The sequence below is a fragment of the Glycine soja genome, chromosome 5, assembly GCF_004193775.1.
Source record: "Glycine soja cultivar W05 chromosome 5, ASM419377v2, whole genome shotgun sequence".
Taxonomy (NCBI): domain Eukaryota; kingdom Viridiplantae; phylum Streptophyta; class Magnoliopsida; order Fabales; family Fabaceae; genus Glycine; species Glycine soja.
This window is the reverse complement of record NC_041006.1, coordinates 2,948,512-2,969,655: the sequence shown is the minus strand read 5'-3', so window position 1 is coordinate 2,969,655 and position 21,144 is coordinate 2,948,512. Positions and strand designations below refer to the sequence as shown.

The following is a 21,144-nucleotide window of genomic DNA, read 5'->3' as shown; positions in this document are numbered from 1 at the left end:
GATTTGTGTTGATGAGATGTTGACTCAATGACACAATGAGAAAAGAATATATGGTTTGTCTATTGATAGGCAAAGGGTGAAAGACATTGAGGCTTGGTCAGATTGGAGGGAAGGAGCGTTGGTTGGATAAGGAAGGGGGTGAGGGAAGAAGATCTCCCACTCTATCCCTTTCTCCCCCACCCCCTTTAGAGAGGAGGAATGTTGGGAAAGAGTGAGAAAACTAGGGTTGAATGGGAAAGGGAGGCGAGAGAGGGATTGAGTGAGAGAGAAATCTTTAATTTATATTTTTACCCTTTTAATCTCAACCATTCATTTAAAAATTAATACATCTAACGGTTTTTCTTACACAATGCATCATTATGCAAATTTTTAGCTGCATATGTTTAATCATAGCTTCTACTTGTATATATTATTGATTTTATGTTCATGTCTGCTATATGGAATACTAAGTACTCAGCTAAAGTCATTCTTCACACTTTTGTGGTTGAAAAGATGATATTGTTAGATAGTATATTAACAATGTTTTCAACAAACTTAGGCAATCATCACACAAAAGTATTGCAACACGGTCACAAAAATGAAAACTTTAGATGATGATTGTAATTAAGGATGACAGAGTCACTATGTCATTGATAAAAAAAATCACTAATTTTACCGATAACTAATTCTGTTGGAAAATTTGATTGACCACCTTTAGTAGGAATTCTTTTCTTAATCACATTTTTTTCATCCATGAAACTCAAATCCAAAATTTTGCTTAAGAGATCCAAACATAGCCACTCAAACAATTACATTGGAAATTAGATTTTTGCTTAAACATCATAGACTTAAATTGGTAAAATAAGATTTGTAAGTTATATCTTAAAGTTAAAACAACTCCAATAGAGTGTTGCTTAAGTGAATTGTTTAAATTAAGGAACTTTTTATTTTATTTTATTTTTTTCCATTTGACCTTATTCAAGCAGCATTGGTTATTTAAAAAAAACAATTTCTTGCTTAAAAAACAATATTTTTCTAGTGAAATAAAATTAATTTAAAATTATAAAAAAATATAGAAGTATGAGTTACTTAAAAGTTGTGTCATCGAAGTAAAATATGAGTGAATTATTTAAATGTGATGAAATATATGGTGTGGCTCGTTTTTTTTTGTTAACCACTGTTGAGACTCACTTTTAACCCACTTAAATTAGGTTTGATTTGGTCTTTTTATTTTTAAATTTTTTTAATTAGGTCTTTTATTTTTTAAAATGAGTTCAATTTGGATCCATGTAAAACAAATTTTGAAGGATAAGAGTTGCATGAAAAAAATAAATACAATACTTCAATGTATCAAACTAAGGCATGTGTAATGACAAAATACAATGAACTCGTGTTTTTCCCATCTTCACTGCTGTCAAATAATACCTTAGAATAAAAATTAATACCTTCTAAACAAACTTGGCCAAATACAATTAATGGTTGACAAAGCTACAATTGCATATTTATTTTTTGTATAATGTAATTGTCACTTATATTTTGTGTAATGTAATTAACCCATTTCAATTTATAGTAAATGTTACTCTTAACATAATTATTGTAAATGCTATACTTTTTGTTAAGTAGTGTGTGAATTGTTATAAGTTTCCTGATACATAAGTTTGATTTCTACATATTAAAAAAAAGTTATACCTATTGTAATTGTTCTATTGACTACTTGTTGTATTTGTCCTAGATTTACTTTTATAAATATCTTTTTTAGTTGATTGTTAAAAAAAATATTGTAAGATATTAACTTAGCATTATTATTTGGAAATAAACACCCGTGTTAAACCAATTACAATGTGATATATATATACTATTTCCTTGTAGCATGAACATGTCTATTTCTCAATTTTGAAAGTACAAACTTGAGAAAACTTTGATTGTTGTGTGCTCAATGTTTGAGTTTGACCTTCTTTTTTGTCAAAGAGTTCGGCCTTCAACACAAAAGTTGGATGCTTCAACAAGAAGTGAATTGTTTTTAGTCCAAAATCAAGTTTGATATGGGTCCAAAAGGGAGATTTACAACTTATAACAAAGTTCAAGTCAATCGTAAAAATTATATAATAACTAGTTTTTACATGATTAATAGTTCAATCATAAATTAGCATTGATAAAACTCATATGATCATAAATTAACATATGAAAATTCATAATCATAAAATAATAGTAGTATATGATAAAAAATTTACTTTAACATTTATGATAACTTTAAAAAGTATGCTACACAAAAATCAAACTAAAAAACTCAAAACCCCAAGTTTATTCAATGTTTTTTTTACCTAAAAATAGACAATGAGATTTTAACCTCACCCTTTATATTTACTTACTCAACCACTGAGTGGACAAGTTATCCCATATTTATCTATAACAATACTACTCCTTTCAAGAATTTATAATAAACAACACATTATGGATGAGATTCGAATTAGAAAGAAATTCAATATTTTTTCATATATTAAGCAATCTTATGTCTTGTAAAAAAAAAAAAATCTAAGCGCGAAGTTTATATAATTGGTTCAAACTAGTATCATACCATTATAACAAAGGTAGAAACTAGAATATGGTATAAGCAAAAAAAGAAACTAGAACATGGTCTTAAGATGACAAATCCAAATTCACATAAGTTTACATAATACATAACAAATATTTATTAGTACTTACTAATCTTGACTAGTTACTTTGCTTGGTGCGAGTAGCTCGGGTGCATGAAGGGCCCAATGGGCTCACCTTCTATGGACTGGACTCTAAGGACACTTTGTCTTGTTGTGGGTAATCATATCTATATAGCAAGTTCCACATAGCTCCTTATTGCTGGAAGTACTAGGTGGGATACACTTGCATCTCACACAACATGTTCCATAAGCCCTATGGGCTATGGCACACGTTCAGCCTCCAATGAACAATGTGCCTTGTCTTCCACAATCTACATAGTCATAGTCATATATGACAAAAGCATTACCAAACAAATATATCAAAACTCATTTCTTAATTTTAAGGTTTAATAAATCATTTGATTTAAGTACATAAATAAATATACAATTTGTTTTCAAGTCCCTAAAAAACAGTTGTTTAATATGTTTTGCTTCCTATTATAAAAAATTGTAGGGACTAAAACTAATTAAAAATATGTAATGTATTAATTGAGCTTGTTGTTAACACTGATTCATATTTGATTGTTATGTGATTATTTTTTAATCTAATTACAATTTTTAATATGAATCACTATTACTAGAAATATGACACTGAGTGTATCGAAACATTAACACCGTAAAATGTCTAGTTCAAGCTCAAGCCTATTGCTATAAGGGGAGGTTCCACCATCTACCAAAAAAGGTGAAACACATTCTAATTTCTATTGCTAGAAAATGCTTGTTTTATATATAAAAATGACATGTCTTTTGTTGTTTTCTTTAATTGTGGTGAAATATTTTTTTTATAAATTATGTATAAAAGAAAAATATATAAATAATTATATAGTATTAAAATGGTATTATTTATTTAATATTTAAATAATAAAATTATTTTTCATTCATGTTTTTCGTAAAAAAATATAGTCAAGTTTAGTTGTCTTAGTATTTTTTTCTTCATTATCAATTTTCCGTAAAGAAATTAGTGTTTTAGGTGGCTCCCACATCGATTCTGGAATAATTTTTTTTCTATAATAATTTTTGTTATACTTGGAGTGATGTATTTAGTGCACAAAACAGAATTTTGCATATGGATACACCAAGGTAAAAATTGAATACCAGTAAAAATAGAATTAAAAAATACATCAATCACAAAATTTGAATTCATATGTTGCTGACCTGAGATTCAACTGCAATCAAGAACAAATCTTTTGTATCATAGGTTGGTGTCACTGCATATGATGATAGAATGACGTTCTTGAAAAAAGTTGGGAGGAAGATTCTAGATCTTCTCGACTCCCAAGGTTCTAGATTCTCTCAAACTTTTTTCAAGTGAGATCGAACAAAAATAAAATCTTGTGTAGTGACTGATGATTTTGTATGGTGAATTGAAGTCAAAGAGGATGAGGCACGTCATAGGAAAATGGACAATGAACTCTTGATTCCAATGATTTGGTGTTAATTAATGTTACAATGAAGATTTGTGTTGATGGGATGTTGACTCAATGGCTCAATGTGAAAAGACGATAGGGTTATGGATCGATGAATGAAGGGTAAAAGATGGGGAAGATTGGTCGAATTGAAGAAGGGGAGCGTTGGTTGGATAGGGGAGGGAGTGAGGGAAGGAGATCTCCTACTCGATCCCTTTTTCCCCCACCCCCTCTAGAAGAGGAGTGTTGGCTAGATCTCGGTGACGGTAAAGAGTGAGAAACTAGGGTTGAATGGGAAAGGGAGGCGAGAGAGGGATTGGGTGGGAGAAAATTTTATTTATATATTTACCCTTTCAATCTCAACCATTCATTTAAAAATTATAATATCTAACGGTTTTTCTTACATGGTGTATCTCTATGCAATTTTTGCTTGTATATGTTAAATTGTACTTTATACTTGTATGAATTTAGGGTTTTATGTTCATCTATACTCTATGGAGTACTAAATACTCACTTAAATTCATAATTTACATTTTTGTAGTTGAAAAGATTAAATAGTTAGAATATTTATTAATAATATTTTCAACAAACTTGAAAAATCATCACACAAAAGTATTGCAACACTCACAAAAACGAAATCCTTGGATGACAATAGTAAGGATCAGTAGTCACTATGTTGTATGACATTCAATAATTTATTGATGATTAATTTATGTCAAAAAACTTGATTAATCAATCACTTTTAGTGAATCTCTTGTCTTAATCATATTTTTTCATCTATAAAACTTGAATCATTAAATAAGATTTGTAAGTTATATTATAAAGTTAGAACAATTCCAATTTCTTACTCTATGTTAATATGCTGTTTGTTTTATGTTCAGAGACATTTTTTGATCATTTTTTAAAAAATTTTGTTGACTACAATAAAGTTTTAAAAATGTAATGTTATGTTTGAATTAAAATTTAAAAAGCATTTTTTATAAATTCCAATGCATCAAATAAAGAAAGAAAAAAAATTGTTACTTGCACAATAAAATTACTTTTGGGCTCTTTCAACTTTAATAAAAAAATACATTATGTCATACACACATGTTTTTTTATCCATAAGAAACAAATTCAAATATCAAAAAATTTAACTACTCACATACATTACTCAACCAATTAAACTAGATCTCTTTAATATGGCATGTACACATATTACACATTACTTGACATTCAATTTAAACTCATTTTCTTTTTAAACTTACTAGCTTAGTGTGATTGACAGGTATTAAATTCACTTTTATCATTTATGAGTATTTTTTGAATTTTTAATATATTTTAATTATTCTATTTAAATATATTTTTTTATTGGGGTGTTGTCCTAGGTAAATCCTTTTAACTGTCTTTTTAAAAAAAGTTTCATTTAGTCATTTAAATGGAAAAACATGTCAATTGCATGATCATACGACTATATATAGAAGAAATAATTCTACAGGAAAAAAAAACTAGTTTTATAGAAGTAAAAAAATCAAAACTTAGAGGAAAAAAAAAGTCAAGAGACAATAAAATGAAAAAATTTGTAATCAAATAAGAAATGAGAATGAGAGGAAATAAAGTGTGTCAAAAAAAGTGGAAAGATATAACAATACAAAATTTTCATTCACTGACACATATATAATATATAATATAAATATTATTTAATAAAAAATATATTGAATATATATTTTTGAACCAATCAATCAATTAATATATTTATTATATCAATTTATTTAAGATTTAATGAAATGATCAAATCAATTTAATCAAATAAAATAAAATTTATATTATTTAATTGGATTATTTGGAGAGAATGAATATGAGATTGTCGCATGACATCACCCCATAGAATCAAATATTCTTTTATACATGTGTATAAGGGATTAGTTTACATTGGTAACTTTGATAACTATTACATCATTCTATAACTTTTAATTGAATAATGTTTTTGATTGAAAATTCTTTTCACATAGATCACATATACAAAATTTCATATTAATTCAAAATTATTTGTTACTTCATTTATATAAATTAAAATCAACATAATATAAACATTTTAAAAATACTAAACTATAAATCATTTAATTATCTTCTTATTCTTGTCTAATTTTGATAAAATTTAACAATCACATTCTATATCAAGTTATAAAAAACAGTGTAATAGTTGTCAATGTTACATCAGTGTAATTTGATCTCTCCTTTTATATATATATATATATATATATATATATATATATATATATATATATATATATATGATTTTGTCGTTTAATTCAAATTTATTCTTTTTTTTTACCAAGATAAACTTAGTTGCTTAGTTGGTCTAAAATGGAAAGGATAAGAGCTGCATGAGAAAAAAAATACAAATTTTCAATGTATCAAATTAAGGCATGTGTAATGGCAAAATACAATGAACTTGTGTTTCTCCCATCTTTACTTTTGTCAAAGCATGCCTCGGAATAAAAACTAATACCTTCTAAACAAAACTTGTCAAATGTGTACCCTACCAATTTGCTCGAATCCTGTGACATTAGATGGGTGCTAATTAATGGTTGACAAAGCTGGGATAGCATCTTATTTTTTGTATAATGTAATTTTCACTTATATTTTCTGTTCCTAAAAATTTTCCTGTAAACATGGTATCATATGATGAGCCATAACCCACAATAACCAGCAATGCTACATGATCTTGGTCTGCATGTTGTGGCATCAACTCCACAATCTTCATCAGTCAAACACCTGTAATCACTACGAGCATCGGGGATGTGGCAAGCACTCTCAATATGTTGGCCTGACTTTAAATTCATAGCAGGACATACTTGCAAAGACATTGCACAGATTCGATTCACTCTTGGTTGCCTCTGCACAGTAAGATAAATATGCATTTTTAAGGTGTTTTGGGTAGGAGAGGACCACACAACTTGTTGAAGCGAATTTCCACACATCACTACTAACAAGATAAGTCTTGTTTTCTTTTCTAAGAAAAAAAATCTAGAAAATACTAGTATGTTAGTGCCTTTCAAACATCACGTGCAAATGAAAAGGAGGAAATAGAAAGCAAAATGTGTTATTTAGGGAAATTGTACATAAAGCCCTTAAACTTAGACCCATTTGCAAAATGCCATCAAGACCTCTAAAATTGTTTAAATTAGTCCTTAAACCATAACAATTACACTAACAGATCATTAGATCCTTTAATCCACCAGCCAAGTTACTAATAGAAGAGATCAACAATAACAACAATATCTTTATCTCACTAGGTGAGACTGGCAAGGCAATATGGATCATATGACGTCATTTGACTTGGGTGAAAACTAATCTCAAATACTATTCATCATGAAATCCTTATAATAATAATTTCCCCCAATACCCGTCTTGGTCTCTATTATGAACCTTCATATAGGATCAAGTCACAGGTCTAAACACATGAAGCAAACCCCTAGTTAACAGATTTCCTACTAGACTAACAAAGTTCTTTCTGAAAATAATTTCTCATGATAATATTCCAATCAGGTCTGCTCTTTAAAAAGACTGCAAGGATATCCCAAATTTATAAGATAATAATATCTAACAATTATCCTAATTGATAAAATAAAAAATAAAGAGTACCCAACAGCCAGTGGATGGAAGGGTCTAATGATGTAACTGCTATACTTTAGGGACTAATTGGGACAACTTTTAAGGTTCATAGAGGCGTTTTGCAAATGAGGAAAAACGAGGAAAAGTTTAGGGGATTTATACACACTTTCCGTTTATCTATATAAACAAAATCTACAATCACTATGGTAAATTGCAAAAATACCTTCACGAAAGTCCAATTAGTTGGGATATAAGCTTCTGGAAGCTCTTCATGCCAAGTGCTTAGTACTGGAAGGGGATGACCTTCGGTGGTAAATACATAATTGTTCTCATGGACAAATGAATCGTCAAATAGAAGATATAAATATTTGCACCTGAAGAAAACACAGGATCACTACTCAATCTCAAATCCAATAACTATTTGAGAGAGAATTTTCCCATTTTTTTTTTATTTTCTTTGTAATTTTTAATTTTTGCATGAGACAAGAGGAAAGAAAACAAGGTCTCACGTTTCAGCAAGAAAAAAACTATGCTGATGATCTTCCAACTGCATAGTTGTCACATCCTTAATGCTTGCAAACCCACCTTCAACTTTGGTGTATAAATTAAGAGAATTGACTATTGATTCACCAACTTCAATATACCAGGGGTCTGAAATTAACAAAGGTTGATGTGAAGAAGTGACGTGACTATATCACCATTGGTCAGATACGATCTCTCTATTGACGTTAGAGATTAAATTTAAAAGAGAATACATTTCATTAATAAAAACTGAGCAATTGTGATATTGTTATGATGTTGTGTTGAACTGTTGATACAAAATACTAAAGATAATACTCATTTTTATACTAAAATTCTAGATCAAGTACTAATGTAATACAACTTGAACAAGCCAAGCTGCCAGATTATTTGACTTAAATGTTGCTATTTGCGAATAGCCTAATACATATGCTGTTAAATTTAGAGTCCAATACCATTTTTATCATTGAAAGAAGTAATTACATGTGCACCAATCTTTTTAAGAGTATGCTATTTTAGAAGCAGTCAAACCTAATCTCACAATATCAACAAACTTAAAATAAAAAGATAGAACTATCAGACCTTTAGTGGCTTGATATAAGTAGAATGTTGACTCAGCCAATTCAGGACGTAATGGGTAATATTTTTCAGTAGGGTGAAGCATCTGGTGGTCCAGCAAATACCTTTACATGGATTTATGATTCAATGTGATATGTTATAGTACTGTAAGAACAAAAACCCGAGGACAGGTTGGTGGTAAAATACAAAGAGACCAATGCTATAATGAAACTAGCAAAATCAGAAAATACCTCTCCGGTAGCACTCCATATCTCTTCCACACATGAAAAAACTCCCGGTGAGATGAATTAGCAGCAATAACATCCCCAATAAGAACCTAGTTTCCATAAGTCATATACAGTTACAAACTCAGAAAGATATCAAACCTAATTTTAAGTAGGTAAAAATTCAAAGTCCAGCTACTAGCCTGTAGACCAGGCCAAAATGCTTGAAGGCTTGTAAGTTGCCAATAAGTTGCTCTTCCTGTCCTCATATCAGCTTCGTGGTACCTGCATTAGGCCAACTAGTCCAGGTTACAACTGCTGATCACATCCTCCCATTAATATTTTTTATGTACTGTATAACTATAAATATACTGTTATAGACAGCATAACATAAAAGCAAAGATTTTTGCAGTTAGTGTGATACCAAGGACCATGTCTGAAATATTTCTGCACAGCAACATAAGCAGAATGAAACATTTTCCAAAAGTCCTCCTTCCCAAAAAGGATATGGGCTTTAAGTAGATACTCATAGAAGGAATCAACCCCTAGAACAATCCAGGAAAAAAAATTCAACATAAGAAACATCAAGGCCAGCCCATCACCATTTGTAAGTTTAGATGTAATGCAACTAAAAATATCAAATACTTTCAACAAACAATAAACATACAGATGATATGCTATGTTATCCAATGAACTGAACTATTGGAATATCCAAGTTCAAATTTCAGAGTCAGAGCTAACCTACCAGCTCCAATTCCTGAAGAATATTCAATCCATTGCCCAGTTGTCACGTCCAGCGTGGTTCCAAATAATTTTAATGTGCTCTGCATACTCCATAGCTTGCGAAGAGCTCGTAAAGCTACTGATTCATATATGGGGTCACCAGTCATTTTTGATAAGGCACCCATTTCAAGAATCAGAGAACCTGCACAAAGATGGAAAATTAGAAAACCAAACATCATTTTACTATACCCTAGTCTTAAAGCACTAAGCTAGACCTCTCACCACACCCTGAAGTGCTTGTTTCTGTAGTTTCATTCTCCATTACTCCATACTGTGCACAGAATATTTTGCATGGTGCGGAGTTATATATCATTCTAAAAGAGTACAAAAAAATTAAGGAAAATGCAACAGAGTATAATTTATAAATTTTGTATACCTAAAAAATTGAAGCAACATGGTTCAAATATGGCTCATAACATTTCAATAAACAGCCCTACCAGCCCAAAGTTAAACAGTCAAACATTGTCATGAACATGGCAACTAGATGCAAGTATAGGCACAAACAGAATGACAATTCATGCAGGAATATAAACAAAAACAAACAGAGCCAAACAGATAGGAAGGCAAACAAATAGGGGTGGAATGGAATAACCCACGCAGCACCAAGGCAAATAGACAGAAACAGAGCCAAAGATTGCCACACACAACAGAGACAAGGCCAAACAGCCCCTTAGAGTGGTGGAATCAACACACTACAATGGGTTGTGGTAGACAATGGAGGGAGGAATTTGCTGAAAAGGTGGACTGGTGCACAGTTTCATGCCAGAACATTAGAGACCAATGGAGAGGGGTGACAAGCATGGATGGGCTGATGAATCTAAAAATTCATAGCCCCCAAACTGGCTAATGTTGAACCCAATGATGGGTCAACTTGTTTGTTGACTTGACAATGGGAAGGGCAATATCTAGAGACAGCGGCTGCAATGGACAGGAAAAAACATGCTGCAAATGTGACACAGCCACGAAAATGTAAAGCAGAGTGAGAGAAAAAAGATATGAATCATATGATATTAGGGGGAACTCCAAAGTAAATAGAGACAAGATCATGTAACAGAGTATGGTATTGGTACTACACTGGTAGCAAGGTCAAATTATTGGGAGTTGATGGAAAGGATAAAGGAAAGATAAAGACATTTTCATATCAGATTTAAAATACTAGCTTAATAGACCAATTTATAAAACTCTTAAACTTATAAGAATCAATAACAGAGACAATTCTTTACTACAAAGAGTGACAATCACTCCTTTTCCATCTTGGCTTTAGCTCAAATGGTGAGGAGGAAGGATTTTTCCTTAACTAACTTTTTTCTTCAATATTGGTAATGCAATGAGAACTTTTGACTGATGGGTACAGGAGTATTATTACCATATGTATCTTCAAACATTATAAATGCTCGCAACCAAATTAAATGAAAATAAATTGTAAGCCAATGTCTTGACCTCCAAATGAAAAATTTACAGAATGTCAGACTTTCAATGCTCTATGTAGTACCTTTAAGTTAATCCATGCATACGGCAATCCAGTAGGCGTATTGAATGCTGGTAGAAAGCGTTTCCCTAAATCTTCAGCAAGAGCTAGCAACTGATTTTTGTAAGCTCCTTGAAAAAACTTCTTTGAAGAATCAGATGCAAGTAAATGAGCAGAGACAAGTCCTCCAAGAACTCTTATGTTGCACTGAATGATTACAATCAAGTGGTAAGGAAAACACATCATTGTGCTTGAGAATTCAAGTGTTCAGAATAAATATTTTTCAAAATCATTCAGAACTAAATTAAAGCAACCACCTTTTCAAATCTTGAGCAATCTGCCATCATCTCTAGACTCAATAATTTCAACCAAATATAATATTTACCTCAAAAAGATTTATGCGCGCATCAACATCAAATGTCAGATTTTCTGAAAGCCAGAGCACTGCCCTCTCGAATTCAGTATAATTTCCCATAATAACAAGGCTAAGGCAAAAGAACAATATGTATCAGTTTCCAGCTCAATAAGATACACAAGATGTGCTCATCACAAAAAGGAACAAACTGAATAAAAGCAGTATTACACAAAACTAACAGCTCATGTAGTAGCTGGATTCATATACCTAGACAGTGATTCAATAAGCGTAAGGGCAGAGCCGTTGTAGTCTTGAGGCAAGTGTTCAAGCTGCAACAGTAAACACTAAACAGTTACTTCCATGGTCCTCGGATTAGTTTTCTTCTGAAGTTCTTAAATACAGAAGTCAATTACCTTCAAATTTCCCAACTCACTTAGAGAGTTGGTGAAAGTTTTAGAGATAGGCTTAAGCTCATCATGCTGCAAGAATATGACAACCTTAACATTGCACACTATTGTACGTTACAAAATAATAAAATGATGGATAACAACACCAACTGACCGGAAATGCATGAGTCATATAGTTGTCATATGCGTGGTAAAACCTACAAAACAGGAGTACCATAAGCCAATAACATCGATAAGTATTTGTTGCCAAATGCCAGGGAAGAAAATACTACTCGGCCTACTTCAAAGGTTATGTCAATTCTTACCACCTTCATTGCCTCTTCTAAAAAACTCATAATCAGTATAATTCAAGAATTGAAGTTGCAGAATATAGAAAACAATCAATATGTTCATGTTTCATACACCTAGGATTTTGCTAGGAAATCCGAAATTTAGATACATGAGCTAAAAATTGCTGGGATAGGGAACAATCGATAGAAAATTGAAATGTGAAAGAGACTAGGAAATCGGAAACAATAATGAGCATTGGAGGTGGTAATATTTAATTTAATTTACGTACATATTGCGAACTTTGTCTCTCATGCGTTTTTTCTTGGCAGCCCAGGGGGATTGTGATTCGGAAATGGAGAAGTCGGAGAGTACGAGGAGGAAGAGAAGAAGACATGTTGTGTAATGGCGAGGAGGAAACATGGGATTTTCGATTTTTTGCGGACTTTGGTTTGAAACAAAGGCGAAAGGAAAGAAAAGAAACGGAGTGGATTATGCTGCTATGTTGTCGCGGTGAACGAGGACCGGGTAAGATCTGATTCTGATCAATATGACACTTGTGACATGACATGTATAATTATTGAAATTTAAATTAATAAACATAATTTTAAAAATGTATTTAAACGTAAGAAATGAATTATTGTTTAAAAGTTAGGGGTGTGGGGATGAAATTTTCACTTTTGCAGGCATTCTAACTTGAGAAACTTACAAGGTGTTTGATAAAGGAGAAGTTTTGAATTTTTTAATAATTTTATATTACAAATCTTAATTTTTCATATTTAATATTCATTTTAAAAATAAGATTCCTTTGTTTTCTGTGGAAGTTTTATAAATTTTATTTTCGTAAGTTTAATTTTTATTTTATTACACTCAAAATATCACACTACTCTTAATAATATGATACATAATTAATAAAAATATCACATAATTTTTTAATTCTTAATTTTTTTTTCTAAATGTTTTGGAAGGTCAAAGGCTCCTTTGTTTTTCATATTTGATATTTATTTTCAAGAAACATATTCTCGAGAAACTATGATGCGTGAGAATCACTTTTAACTCATATTTTCATGAAAACATTCCCTAGAAGGAGGTGGGAATCATATTTTCTCAAATTTATTTTTTTTAGAATAAAAACATCATGTTGCACTTATTAAATTATTTAATGTAGTAAATAATTAAAATAATTGATAAAAATATCACTTAATTTTTTAATTCTTAAAATACTTATTTAAATATTTTCAATAATTAACCTAACAAATTTTTTTTATTCCAAAAAAACAAAATTATCAGAAATTATTATGATTCTCAAACATAAAAAAATTTATCCTCTACTAAATCTCCCCTTAAAGAAAATAAATATTTATATTAGGTGTTCATAAACTCAATGCATATATTAACACCTATCCTTTGACTAATCTTCAGGGAGTTGTACTAACAGCTTTTATTTGACTATCACCAACATCTACATGAGTCCATAAAAGACATTGAACTAGTATAAAATTCTATAATTTTGAAACAACATAAAATCGGGAGAGATAACATGTTTGGATAAAGAGAAAATGTTTCTTTAAAGGACTAAAGTTGCTTTGAAAAAATTGTACTACTTGCTTGATAAAATCATCAAAGAAACAAAGTTTTCCATTATAAATAAAAAAAATGAAAATGATTTTTTTTAGATAACTCGTGCAATTTATAATATATATATATATATATACACACTATAATTTTAATTATTTTATTTACATCTTAAATTTTGCTTTAAGTAACAAACTCCAATGTAATGTATGAGAGACACATTAGTTTGCTTTAAAACAAAGTGACGTGATGAAATATAAATTAATTTTAGAACTGTATGAAATTTTATAGATTTATTTTTACTTCATGAAAACTTTCAATTAAACGACTACTAATACTATTTAATTAGTATTTGCAAAAGTTATCATAGTTCATATATATATATACCTAAGCATAAACTAAATTTCATATTTTGCATTGACTGATTGCTTTGTAAAAGAAGTAAAATATTTATTAACTTAGAAATTCAAACTCGGCTAATCAAGTCCAAAATATTTCAAGTAAAACAATTTAATATTAATATTAATTCATTAAACTCAGAATTACACTTCAAAATAAATCAAACTGGAACCAAGAAAAGTAAGTTTATATCAGTTATACTAAAAAAAGAAGAAAAAAAATGTAGATGTCATTCATGGATGATAAACGTAGATTATTTTATTATTTTAATATTATTTTCATGGATGATATAAAGGTAGATCCATTAACTGGTCCACAATGGACCAGTTTGGAACAGGACCATCTCATACGCAGCCCATTAAGTAAGTCCTACACATTTAATGTCCATTAGAAGAGAAATAAACATAATGTTCCATTTCCAGCAAGATCCCTTTACAGAATTAATTAAAGATGGGCAATTTTTAGGCAACCCAAACCCTACAAGTGCTTGATGCACTAGCTCACAATTGTTGACCTTTCTTTCATCTAATCTCAAAATTGGTTCTCCTGCCTAACAGCCTAACTCTATACTAGTAGTATTCTATACACTTACAACTTACAAGATTAGAGTGCCCCTATTGACTTCATTTAGTTAGAGAAACAAATAATTGAAAAATAATTTGCTTCCCCAGCTCAAAGTTCAACTGAGTCTTTATCATAATTCAATAAAGGACAGGAGTTATCGTCACATTTCTTTCCTTGCTTGTTACCCTTTTTACCGGAGCATTGGTGGCAAAGCTTCCCGTGCGTATACAGAAGACAATTCAGGTCAAACTTAAGTTCATTTGGTACCCTTTGGTTTAGATGAAGATATGACTTATTTCTGTTTGCAACAGCTGGTACCCAACCCATGGTTTTTGCAATCTCAAATATCTGCATAAACATTCAAGTGCTATAAATAGCTCAATGGAGTCAAATGCAGTAAAAGATGAAATCATGCTTACGTGAGTGTCCACAGGAAAATCATCTTGCTGAAGATTGAACATCAACACACAAGCCACCTATAATCAATCACGCAGTTTAGAGAAACCAGCACAAAGGGGGAAAGGCCATACAGATTTGTGTTCAATTGAGTTTTAGGATTAGAGTGTTGCAGATTGACATGATGTTTACAAACAATGCAATAAAATACAATCATCATCGATGTATTATTCACACAATCAATTATTCAACAATAACATGAGTCATACGCTCATACTTAATCCACTGCAAGGAGAAAGCACCCTACACAAAAGTAAAGGAACTGAATACCAACGTACTACCATGATATCCCAATAACAGAATGCGAAACAGGGAAAGTCTTTCCTCAATGTATTTTGAAAATTATCCTCCTTCTCATGAAAAATATTACAATGTCCTAATAAGGGGGAAATTTTTTCTTATTTCAATAAAATAAGCAATATGGTGACAGGAAAGCTTATAATTTTACTCCCTTGACCAAGTCAGAAACTGAAAGAGAGAATCCACTATCTTTTACAAGAGAAACCTATAAGGAGAAACTTATAAGCAATTGCCCTAGCCATTAGTAGCAATCACATAACATCAAAATCAAGTTTGTTGTTCCCTCAATAAACTTATCTGCCAGAAGCATCTCAAATCACATGAATTCATTGGTGTTGAGAGGTCTGTAGGACTGATTGACTTATCTAGTCCTCTATACATGCTAAATTGCTTGGTGTTAATATGCTGTACATGTCTCAATCTCTCTGTCCTTGATTTCATAATTCATATGCTACCTATTTCTAAAAGGCAGTCACAATGCATGTGCCTGAAAATTAATGTTACCGTGACATACTTGAGCTCCACTAGGTAGAACCTTTTAAGTTAAAAAAATAAAATAGAAAACCAACATCATTGATAAAAGAAAACCACTACAATGAATGTTTATAATTTTCTCACAGTTGTCACTTCTTTTGTAGATAAATTGTAAACGTGTGTGGATATCAATTTAAAATCTTGGATAATAGTTGCCTCTGAGTGGGAAACATACAAAATACTGAAATAAGCATTACAATTGAAAGCAGACCAGTACAGAAATTTGAATGGGAGGGAAACAACAATATGTGCTAGAGGACAACTTTCACAAAGACTCTAGGAATTAGCTTAGCAGCTACATTTGAAGATTTTCGTTTAAAAATAATTAAAGGAAAACACTCAGATACTCAGGGTAACAGCTTTCATAATCTGTGTTGTATTGAAAAAATGAAAAGGGAAACATGGCAATTTAAGAAGTAACGCAACAAAGATTTTGCATATTGCCAGGCAGGAGATATTGTATGCTATCACAAATGGCTGAATCTACAAAAATATATACAAGATAAAGCCACATACTGACATTACTTAACCCAATTTCTGGGGATGCTATCAAAAGCAATTCTAATTCCTAAGTCTTAACAAATGACAGCAACGTAGGATTCGGATGACTAAAATGGCATGGGATAACAAATCAATATAGTACACCATGAGACCAAATCCTGGACTACGAGGAAAAACCCAAATGCAAGACTATTCATCAGTTGCCATATATCTGAATATTTGACAAAGCTGCAAAGTGGGTACAGCTAACAATTTTCATGCTTAAATAATAAATATTACTGCAAAGTGAATAGCCAACTAGAAACTGCTCAAAGAAAAGAAGATTACCGTTTTGGGACCAATTCCTTTGAAAAGAGAAAGCTCAGCCTTAACTTCATCAACTGACAAGTCCCGCAAATACTCCAAACACAATTCACCTCTTCTCTCGCGCAAACAACGCAACACGTTCTTAATGCAGGAAGCCTTAGTCGGAGCTAGACCTCCGCACCGAATGGCATTCTCCACGTCCTTGGACTCGGCCCAGAGAACCTTCCAACACACAAAACGACACCGTTTCAAACCCAACACCAATACGAGACAAAACCGTACGATTACAAATGTCTATGTTTGTGACTTACTTGTTCCCAACTGGGAAAGGAGGATTTGAGGGAAGCGAAAGCCTTTTGGGAATTGGCCTCGGTGGTGTTCTGCGAGAGGACGGTTCGGACAAGACCGTCGAGAACCGGTTCGGGTGGCTGCAGTTGGACCGGTTCATCGGACGGTGGGAGTTTGCGGTACTTGGCGAGTTCCGGGGGAATGCCGTGTAGGGCTAAGAGAGTGTCACGCACGGCTTCGCATTCCTGTGGGGTGGGTCGAGCGTGAGATGGAAATGGATCTTTCACATTGTCGGTTCGGGTTGAACCCGCACGAACCGATTTGGGCTTTGGCTCTCCGTCGCGCTTCACCTGCTGCTTCCTCTTCCGCTTCTTTTCCATTCTCCGTCGAATGCCTTTGTGAATTGTGTGTTTTCCCCGGTCCCTGACTGGTTTTTTACTTTTTTAGGTGATATATTTCTTATAAAAAAAAAAAGTGTTTAGTGTGGCGTGTTTTTTTTATCAATAAAAAATTGAAGTATTTAGCGTGGTATCTTAGGAAACTGCTAAGTCCACCCAGCAAGTTGCTGACATTCAACAATTTCGTAAATTTTTCATTTTATCCTTTTGTATATGAATTAGTTGTAACTTTTAAGTTATTAGTATAACGTTCTAATCAACTAAATTAATAGACCAATTATATTATAAAATAAAGAATGTTATTATACATAATACTAAACTTTCTAATATATTTAATGTGCATGTAAATTTAAATAATAAATTTTGTATAATTAATTTTGATATAATTCATATGAATTATTTAATCTATATATTTTTTTATAAATAAAAATATTTACTATTAAAAAATTTAATATATTAATAAACTAAAGAAACATATTTTTGAAAAAAAATTAAAAAAAAATCACTTATGAATTACGTGATCCATATGAGTCATACGAATTAACTCATACGAATTACTGCAAATACCTAAAGTTGAAAAACAAAATGGATAAATACTCACTTTAGTTTTTGCATTTTACGGGCACGGATAATTTCGTCATTTTTTGTTAAAAAAGAAAATAATTTCATGAGTTTAATGTGAAAATAATCAATTTAGTTTACAAATATATAAATATAATGACAAATTAGTTGGATTATCAAGTTATCTCTAATTTTGTTAATATTTTTTTTTCCAACGTGACACATGAAAAATCAAATTATCATTTTTTTTACATCTACAAGTCATCATACAAAGTAACCATTCATCTATTTACTTCATTTTCATGACCAAACCATCTCCACCTTAGAGTGAGACAGAAGCAAAAAGGTCCTTTGTGAATACGACCTCCACATCTTCGATTTCTTTGTTGCCTCATCCCCCCATCTTGGGCTCCTTCGTCGTCATAAAGCAAGGCCACTCCAGGAAGGACCTACATGAACTCAACCTGTTGCCTTTGACAACGATGTCAAAATGATACTCCTTCCTCTCCATGACTCATGACAAGGCGTCTTCAACTTTAGTCCGTCCAGTTTCTCGATGATAATCGTCCATTGATTGATGTTTCAACTTTTCTTTCTTTTATTTGTTGTATTTGTTTATTTTGCTTATTAATGTCGTGAATTTGTTTGGTTTCTTTGTTGTTGTTTTTAAGTGCATGAGTTGGATTGGACTTTGGAGGATTTGAAATTTGAAATTAATTGGTTAAGAGATTTGTTGATTATAAGTTAATAATCCTAATTTTTAAATTTGGAGTTTTGCATTTTAAAATTTTGAATCAATTCAAATTTGGATATAGAATGAAATTGAAGAAATGAGATTTCTCATCATTGAATATGTTTTTAAATTCACATAATTATCGTGGATTATGTGGTCATTAGGTTATATTTGTTATGAATCACTTTTGTCATTATATAATAATATATAATTAGGAAGAGCAACCTTCTTCTCAAAATATACGTTATCTTTATAAATTTAAAAATAATTTTTACTAACAATTAGTCCAAAATATTATTGATTGATGTGAAATATTTTTTACACCCTTAAATTTATCATGTTAGCATCAATGTGTCATGTATGCATTATACACTTCGCCTTAATAAAAAATGGAAATAATGCATTTACATGTTTATGGATTAGAAGTTACCCCAAACCAATACTTATAAATTTAGACGTGTTTTTCTGCTTGTACAATTAACAAAGTGGCAATTTTTAGCCACTCAATAGTATTTTAAAAATCATAAAAATTTAAAATCTCTTTACAAAAAATGTTAATTTTTGTGTGCTCAATTTCTCTCATTTGATTTCATGAATTTTAAAATTGATTGATGGATTTTCTAAATCTGTTGGATTTATTAAATGTTCAACCCTAGAGGTTGAGTTTTGACACGGTGATACCAATTAAAATAAATAAGAGAACACAAAAAAATGGTGAATTATGTTTTTGTGAACTTTAAACATTTTTTTAGCGAAACAACTATAAGTTTAAAAGCAAGAGCATAACTTAAAAATTTAGACCGATTCGACCCATTATACCGTGAATCGAAGGTCTAATCGAATTGGGTTGCTCATTAGATAAAATATCTAATCGGATTTCAAATAAGCAACAATTAATTTTTAAAAAAATTAACTAAATAGAAATATTTAATGTTTTGATGTATCAAACAAAATTGAGTAAACGATGGATTTATGTATTCTCTTGTGTTTAAAATATAATAAAGCTTCTGGAATGAAATGCGCGCGTACGTTAATTGTACGAATTGTGTTGCGCGCATGTTGAAGAACACTGAGAGGTATTTTTTTTATTTTATTAATAACGATCCTAATCACTTGATTCAATTTTTAGTCATATTTAAAAAATTTCATCCTTTTCAAAAAGCTTATTTTTCGAGATTTAAATTTCATGTCCTTTCCCATAAATTCAAAATTCAACGTATTTTACTGGCTGAAGTACACCTATTGAATAACAATATATGAGAGGTTTGAGACCGCCAGATCTGACTCCGCAGAAATCGTGGGTGGGCCACAGAGATCCAATGCAAGGTACCACAGGACTGCAACCAAAACCAGCTACACCACATGCTAGCTATACCATGCGAATCCATTTGAAGGCTGTGCAAAGCTAGCTTTAATTTTTATCTTTCTATTTATTGTAAAAAAAAAAAAAGTAAATTAATCTCAACATTTCATTTGATTCAGAATTAAAACAAAAAAATACAATTAAGATGAGGAATTTACGAGATATTTCAATTGAATTTAAGAATGAATACTTTTATTTTTTTTCATTTAAAAGGAAATAAAATTCACAATATGCAATATATGCTTGTTTAGACTTTAGCCGGAAGATGAAGATGTGGTTCACATTTGAGTATCATCTAATTAAGTTCTGCCAATTTTGAATCGATAGAAAAATCCCCACAGTCACAACACTAATAAACTAGTCAGATATTATTCTTCACTGATTTCGTCTCGTGTTTTAACAATATTTTTAATATCATAATTAAAGTAATTAGTAATATAATTGAATGATACAAAAATAGAATTTCTTTCTTGCTTCATGAGCATATAAGAATTTCTCAAAATTAGTGCATGTTGTCGCGGCTCGACTTTTTTCGCTAGGAATTGAATATGTTTTTTTTTTTCATCTTTAATCTAATTAAAAATTGAAAATAAAGCAAAACTATTATATTTAGAAAAGAAAAGATAACTTTATTTTATTGGAAGAAGTAAGATTTTAATATTTTTGGAGAACAATATTAACAATTTTCTTTTCACATTTTACAATATATTTTATTTAGAGATAAAAATATTATATTTAGAAAATAAAATTTAACTTTATTTAATTTGAAGAATATAACATTTGAATATTTTTTGGAGAACAAAATTAACAATTTTATTTTCACATTTTACAACATATTTTATTTAGAGATAATAGATTAACTCGCATCGCTTGTTTCGGGCTTATAAGTTATAACTCATCCATATTAGGT

General features: G+C 30.8%; 2 protein-coding genes and 1 long non-coding RNA gene across 3 annotated transcripts; all 3 read right to left on the bottom strand.

Moving 5' to 3' along the window:
* Positions 1-2,529: 2,529 nt before the first annotated feature.
* LOC114411440 lies at positions 2,530-4,380 on the bottom strand. Its single transcript, XR_003666437.1, has 2 exons — positions 3,828-4,380; positions 2,530-2,944 (listed from the first exon to the last, which is right to left on the bottom strand). It is a non-coding gene; the product is annotated as an uncharacterized LOC114411440 (long non-coding RNA).
* Positions 4,381-6,445: 2,065 nt separating this feature from the next.
* LOC114411930 (alpha-mannosidase I MNS5-like) lies at positions 6,446-12,798 on the bottom strand. The gene is made up of 15 exons (XM_028375676.1): positions 12,549-12,798; positions 12,144-12,186; positions 11,996-12,061; positions 11,850-11,911; positions 11,613-11,712; positions 11,252-11,434; positions 9,982-10,030; positions 9,722-9,901; positions 9,401-9,521; positions 9,180-9,261; positions 9,004-9,089; positions 8,777-8,877; positions 8,185-8,326; positions 7,899-8,049; positions 6,446-6,957 (listed from the first exon to the last, which is right to left on the bottom strand). Exons 1-15 carry the CDS (start codon positions 12,677-12,679, stop codon positions 6,739-6,741), a joined length of 1,716 nt encoding a protein of 571 aa, XP_028231477.1. The 5' UTR covers positions 12,680-12,798; the 3' UTR covers positions 6,446-6,738.
* A 1,790-nt stretch (positions 12,799-14,588) lies between these two features.
* Positions 14,589-17,628, bottom strand: LOC114411929 (putative DNA glycosylase At3g47830). The gene is made up of 4 exons (XM_028375675.1): positions 17,203-17,628; positions 16,913-17,113; positions 15,214-15,270; positions 14,589-15,142 (listed from the first exon to the last, which is right to left on the bottom strand). The coding sequence occupies exons 1-4, from the start codon at positions 17,557-17,559 to the stop codon at positions 14,903-14,905; spliced, it is 855 nt and encodes a 284-aa protein (XP_028231476.1). The 5' UTR covers positions 17,560-17,628; the 3' UTR covers positions 14,589-14,902.
* Positions 17,629-21,144: the final 3,516 nt, after the last annotated feature.